This window comes from Pararge aegeria, chromosome 3, assembly GCF_905163445.1.
Source record: "Pararge aegeria chromosome 3, ilParAegt1.1, whole genome shotgun sequence".
Lineage (NCBI taxonomy): Eukaryota > Metazoa > Arthropoda > Insecta > Lepidoptera > Nymphalidae > Pararge > Pararge aegeria.
The window spans coordinates 12,094,309-12,101,520 of record NC_053182.1 but is presented as its reverse complement, the minus strand read 5'-3'; the positions used below and the strand labels follow the sequence as shown (position 1 = coordinate 12,101,520).

The following is a 7,212-nucleotide window of genomic DNA, read 5'->3' as shown; positions in this document are numbered from 1 at the left end:
AATTGGAAAATTATGTTACAAAAGAGAAACCAAAGTAAAATCTGATCTGCCTTCCAAAACGGTGGTTTCCGTAGCGTAGCGTAGCGTCACTACAAACAGACGTACGTGATTTAAAAGTGGTTATATTGTTCCTACTTAATTTTTTTAATTACCTATATTAATTTTTAGGTATGTTATAAAATTTCACAAAATAATTGGTAGTTCTTTTATCTTCCTACCTTTGTACCTTCTCATACTCCAATGAAGTATCGAGGTGTAAAAACGAAGTGAGTAGAAAAAGCTTTCAGATCGAAGAGAAAAAACATTGAAAAGGAAAGTAAAGCCTTTTCATTAATACAAATGGGTATTTAGATGTTAATAAAGTGGGAGTCGTTGGTGCTTTGTAGCAATAGAGTTTTTCGTAACGCTAGTGTAATATCAATTGAAGCTTGAATCGATGTAATGAATCGGGCTACGGTTCGGGGCGGCCGCGGCAGGGCATGCAGGGAAGGCAGGGCGGGCGGGGCGGTACGGCGGGCGAGTTGCGCGGCTGCTGCGGAGGGCAGCGGCAGGCGCGGCAGTCGCCCGCGACCACGTGCGCAAGCCGTTTTGCGCTGCCGCGATCCCCGCTGCCCGCGTCCTCGCTACCCATACCGCTCAATATTCCCAGATATACATTTATCATTAAACCCATTTTCAAATAATCCTTTTTGTGATTCAAAACAATCTCACTAGATTACAGCTCGCTTTGTGCAGTGATCTTAAAATTAATGGGTCAATAGTATGACAAGAGTCTTTTACCGAGATTACGTACTTACATCACTGGCATCATTATTTCGGCGGGAAATATTTCACGTCTATTAAACCAAGTAAATTGTAATGTTTGCAGGTATAGTTAAAATTTCCACACCATTAAATTATAGAATATATATATGTTTTTAACATATATATCTGTATATGCTGTCTAGGGCGCAAGGTAGTTTTATTAAACCTATAACCAAATATTAAAATTATAAATTTAACAATTCTCATAATTGCTAGGTGTCTAAAATCGCGCTAATGGTTTTCCATTATTATTACCTACTTTTGCTACAGCTTTAGGTACCTACTTATCTACTTTGTTTTGTCTATAGAGATTTGACACTGAGGATATTCGTTGTTCTCTAAAGAAATGCATATTCCTGATATGTTAAATTTAATAATTAAATATATGGTACAGAAATTGCAATGTCTGGCATACAAAATATACGATAATTATTTAAAATTGAACTTTAAGATTTAAATTAGTCTATTTAAACTAAAGTGACTCGCGCACTGAAAATTTCGTCCTTTCCGTACTACCTTTGAAGGAAACGTACAATTATTTATTTGGTTAAGTTATTAAATCGCTTCAAAAACAAACCAAAAATAATATTCATGAGGGAAAGCAAAACTTGGGTTTTTACCGTGAGGTTTAGAACCATAAGAACCTGGGTAAGTACCTAATATACATAAAATATTAAATTCTAAGTACATATAGGTAGGAATAATTGGCTAGAATTTAGTTAGTTAAAAGAACAGCAGTAGTATAGTTTGAGATATGGGCGACAAACGTGAAAAATAGACATTTTTCGCGTTTTGAAATCGAAATATCGGTACTAGTTGATAAATTATTCAACATAAATTGTATATTTTTCCTTAAGGGTAGGTCTAGCATACAAATATAATCTTATGGATGATACCTTTATTAATAGTCTTATTTTCATTATTAGATGGATCAATACCATTGGTCGATACCTACAAGATTCTAAGACAGGCCAATTGGAGGTTGTCTGTTCTATATAATGGTTTCACAGCCCGTGAAAATGACTTGAAAAAAATGCTAGAGGGGTCCAAATAGGGGTTATCTTAATTTTAAAGTGGGCAAAATGGGTTTACATTGTTAAGAACTTCATTTTCAAGATTTTTGATCAAATTTTACTCTTATTTGTGCCAAACACTTGTCTTGATGCATGCAAAGTTGCAAAGGAATTATTTTCGCATTTGGTTATTATTTCAATAATAAAATGATCTAGCCATTTCTTCCATCTCTATTTTAGGCCCTATTCCAGCCCCATAAGAATGGAAAGGGTTATAGCTTGTTTGTAAATAAATCATGAACTTTTTTGATACAGCGATTTTGAGAAAACCGTGCTACTATTATATACTATTTTTAGAAGTAGATAATTATAAGGAGGTATGTCAATCGAGGTCCGAGCAACTATGGAACTAAAAATATTTAGACAAAATTACTGGAAATAAATAACAAGGTTTGAATTGTATCCAAGCCGCCTCATAGTGCCTAATTTGAATAACAAAATAAAAACTGAGCTCGAAGTAATGGGTCAGTGCATAAATGCTTACCAACACAACATTGCAAACAAAAATCTAACACTTTTTTATTTCTGCGAGATTATTCCGAGTCAGTTTAATCTTTACTTTTAATAAAACTGTGACAAATGTGTAAAGATATTTTGAATTTTTTTTGGAGGGCACTGTATATTCGATACCGAAGCCAACTTTGTCATTTTTGTCTATTTGCCGTTCTGTCTGTCTTTCTGTATGTCCGTATATTGTATAAACTACTGATCTGATTCAAATGAAGCATTTGCATGATTTGAGTTTGTATTACGAGGTAGGACATAGGATACTTCCTATCCCGAAATTAAACACCGTTCTTTCGGGAGAGGTGGTGACAGTATTTGACGATTTTACAACATAATTCCGTGAAATGTAACCGATTAAAAAAATCTTTTTCTATTGGTTAGGTTATAGTATCAGTTCTTATTTTCCACTTAGTTAAATCTACACGAGATCTGATGAAAATGTTTGGAGATAGTGGACGGAACTTCTCAGTAGACAGCCGCGAACCCCTCACTTAAGGTCTCAGAATACTGCTACATTTATAAGAACTTTACTGCTAGGTCTGCGTTTCTGAACTTTATCTTTCATAGGAATTATAGGTAAATAATTTTAAAAGTATTTAATTTAGTAAAATTTTGTTCAAGAGTTTCTTTGGAATACATTATGAAAAGTTACACATTCAGCTCAGTAAAGCTACACACTTTCTCGTTATCTTCGGAGTTTACAAAGCGAAAACTTTGAAACCATAATGAGAGATTATAGGGAGTTATGTAAATATAGGCAGTATAAAACCATGTCGCTAAGAAGAACAGCTTTTAAGAAATCAGCTATAACTTACTTACTGAGGTACACTTACCGATAACTCAATTAATCTGCTAATTTTGTGTGTTGTGTTACAGGTGATAAAATATCTCAGTCGAACACATAATACGTTTCCTTTCAAGCAAGAAATTCTAAACGAGAGAATTTGTATTGCACTTGGCCTTTTCTTTAAATTTAAAATTGTGCCCGCCAGCGTTCTTAATTTTATAGCTTTATCAAGGAGGATATAAAACCAGTAAATACTTAGTTAACTGCCATCTTGAACATCATTTAGCCTAGATTCGCTAGATCCTATTTCAAGTTTAATATTGCCTTCCAATTTCAAGCAAATCAGTTCAGTAACTTCATCATGCGATCGCCCATATAGGTAAATCATATTTTAGAAGTTTACGAAATGATACTATGTCTTTCTTTTCTATCCTCCTTAAAGACCTTGTGATTCCACTCTTTTCTTGTTCTACATATTTTGAAACTTAAAGTAGCTTTAAATTAAAATTTCGGTAATAATCTCTCGGATTGACCGATATTGTTATAAAATTACAAACAATAAGTTATCAATAAAAGAGAACAAATAATTTTGTGACTTTTTTTCACGGTCACTGTAAATCTTTGAGTTGCTTGAAGCAAGAGCTACGAGTTTTGTACTTATTCGTAGGTACCTAATAGCTGCAAGTCAAAACGATTGTCAATATTGAAATTACTATTTACTTACGTAATTACATAATGTTATGTATGTCTCAGAGAAACCTCGAGTTGGTTAGTAGACGTCGAGTTAATGAACGGATATCGGAACAATGTTTCAGCGTGTAATTTATTCATTACACAGGCGTCCTCGATCAGACCGCCTCTAACGGAAAGACTCCGCTTGACGGTTTGTGAGCTACCATACATTAACTACTCAAGATCATTCGTCTCTAATCTCTAGTAATGATACAATATTTCCAATTGGGTTACATGAGTGTTCAATTATTGTCCAATATATCAGAAACAAACCAGTGTCTCATTTATAAATAGAATTATTAAAAAACATATTTTTAGGTCGGTAAAATAAATTAATTTAAATTTTAACTTGCTTTTAAAACGCTAGACACCACCAAATAAAAAAAAACTTAGTGTTTTTTCAGTGACGAGAAGTGCAAAATCAAAGATTGTAATGATTAATAAAGTAAATAACAGTTTTAATTTTTAAACATGGGCAAACGATAGATATGGAGAAATCCGTGCAAGTGCGAGCTTCAAATAAGTGTTCATGTTGGTTTTGTTTTGTGCCGCCATGGAGATTTTCAGACTTATCAGAAGAGAAGTTATACTTGGCATATACTCAATGTCAACGCCAATGTGCCGTTCTGAGGCTACTCGTCACCGGAATATTGTTCCAGATCTTCGCCGCCTTTGTACCCGGAGAACGCGACCTTCATTTTGCTTATGCCTCTGTAGCAATATCCCTAATAGTGAATTTGTCCCTGGCGACGGTTTATGCATTCGTTCATCGCGCAAGATCAACATTAAACCATGTGGCCTGGTTGGTTTTATGGACTCAGCTCTTAGTGAGTTCCTCGCGGCGCCTTGGAGATTCTTACAACGAATTACTAGGCTGGGCTGTCGTGTTGCAATACTTCACACTAGCAACGCTACCTTTCCATTATATGTTTCTAATACTCTATAGCACATTATCTTTCGTCGCTTATTTATTGGTCCAGTACTACAATGCATCTACTGCTGAAAGCAGGCTTGCCGATGACTTTTACTTGCAGGTATTGAAATAATATTATTTACTAAAATACGTACTTTGCCTACTGGTTAATGATGGTGTAACAACTGTTTCTGTATTTTTTGACAGCAAATAGCTAACGGTTGCCTCTTATTAGGAGCAACATTTTTGGGAGGAACGGCTTATACAGTTAATGAAAAGCAGCAACGTAGTTCCTTTCAAGAGACGAAACGAAGTTTACGGGATAAATTGACTATAGAACAACAAAGTAAGGAACAGGTGGGTTGACACTTTGATTTATCTGTGTAAAAATCCTGAATAGATAACGCCTAAGTTCCTGCTATGTAAGTTTATAAGATTATTGAGATTTTGTTAAACAATTTTTTTTTAAATGTGGTAAATATTTATAAAACTTATCAATTCTTGGACAGTGACTTAGGTATCTTACCTGTAAGTTACTAACGTTTGGATTTCGAATATATTTTTTATCGCACTAATTATTAAAATGACTAAATAATAATTGCACAAAAATAAAATATGAAAAAACAGAACACCTTCTACTAATAACTATAATTATCTCCAAAAAATATAAGGCGTCCTGCTGATCACTTGTGTGCGTAGTAACCTAAAAACACCTTTAATCACTAGACTTAACCATTGGGCTAAATAAGCTCGAATCAAAAAAATATTTCGTTCCAATGACCAATAATTATTTATTAATTAATTTATTACAGTCATAGTTAATGTAAAATAGGTTTCATCATTGCTCAATCATTTCAGTCTTTAGGCTGGCCACACACAGCTTCATCACAAACAATTTCAGTATACTCCACACGCATTCTGACTTTTTCAGATTCAGATTATGAATTTTCCAAATCAATCTGTAAGAATGAATTTTACAACACACGCATTGCCATACATTTGAAAAGAGAGAGGCTCTCTCATTGGTACCTACCGAAATCAGATTATGAATTTTTTTCAGCGTGAGGTAAGGTGCCGAAAATGAGACTATGAATTCAGTGAGACCAGTTGTGTGAGGCCAGTCTTAATCTCTAATTGTATTGTTTATCTATCTGAAGTGTCACTAGTGACAAGATTATTTTGCGTTTGGGTAAAATATCTTGCAGTACGTACGTTTTTTATGTTCGAACATAAAAATAAGATAGAGGTTCTAGATACTGAATTCAATCTTCCTGAGTTCACGATATGAATGTTTCACAAATGTTGACACACACACAACTGCAGATCACTTGCAATGAATCGCTTGAAAATTTACTCATTCGGTCCCTGACATGATAACACTTTTGTTAGTTGCAGTACTAAAATATATTAGGATACCCCCTAGGCCACCATCAATGTAAAGTATAATATTCGGTTTACATAAATTATTCTAAATTTAAAAAGCGTATATGTCAATTTTCAAGTAAAAAGAAATGATAATAATTTGTAGTAATTAAGTACTTAAAATCGATGTACACATATGACTGCGTGCAAACGCGTGTACAAGAAACACTAACTCTGTATTCATATTAAACCCTTTTTACTGAAGCCGTTTTTATCCGTGACCGCATTTGGCCTTAAATGTAGGCACAGTAGATGTGGTTGAATGGTTGTCACTGCGTATTTTTTTAAATTATTGTTAAGTATTGATCTCAGGAAAAAGTTTTGAAACAAAAGTTTTTCATTATTTTGATTCCCCGTTGGCCTAATACCTACAACCTTTCCGATTATAATATAATTGAATTCGCATTGTTTTAGGAAAGGCTATTGTTATCAGTACTTCCCGAACACGTTGCTGTACAGATGCGTCAAGATTTAGGCTTAATAGATACCCAATTTAAAAAGATTTATATGTCAAGGCATGAAAATGTGAGGTAGGTACCTCTTTATACCTATATATATTTTAATTACATCTAGAATTACCAGTTTCAATACTATTTTTTTATTTACATGGTCCAGCATTCTATATGCAGACATAGTGGGGTTCACGGCTATTTCGTCTACATATTCGGCACAAGATTTAGTAGCCATATTAAATGAACTGTTCGCAAGATTCGACCGGCTTGCAGAGGTAAGGAAGGTTGAAATATTGTAAATAGTTTTAAGAATTTGTTAATTTTGGTTACGTAAAAGCACGCTGGTGCGTCCCAGTTTTAACATGTATATAGTATCTTAAACGATTGAAACTAATATGTGTTTGTAATACTTTAAAACTAAGAGTTTAAATTTTAAAACCTTATAAAGTATTAAATCATCGTTTTTGACAATACGAGAATAGAAATTTATTTTGCGCTAAATTTATAAATGCAATAAAAGCT

General features: G+C 33.8%; 1 protein-coding gene across 3 annotated transcripts in view; it reads left to right on the top strand.

Moving 5' to 3' along the window:
• The first annotated feature begins 589 nt into the window (after positions 1-589).
• The window catches only part of LOC120637365 (adenylate cyclase type 8), a 31,043-nt gene continuing 24,420 nt past the window's right edge, over positions 590-7,212 (top strand). The window contains exons 1-5 of one of the 3 annotated variants that reach the window (XM_039909181.1): positions 590-855; positions 4,308-4,937; positions 5,024-5,173; positions 6,653-6,768; positions 6,854-6,965. In XM_039909181.1, coding sequence (XP_039765115.1) covers positions 4,392-4,937; positions 5,024-5,173; positions 6,653-6,768; positions 6,854-6,965 — 924 coding nt within the window. In that variant the 5' untranslated portion in view covers positions 590-855; positions 4,308-4,391. Of the gene's footprint in view, positions 869-4,296; positions 4,938-5,023; positions 5,174-6,652; positions 6,769-6,853; positions 6,966-7,212 lie in introns of all 3 variants that reach the window. The other 2 variants (XM_039909180.1, XM_039909179.1) reach the window with 2 other exon arrangements.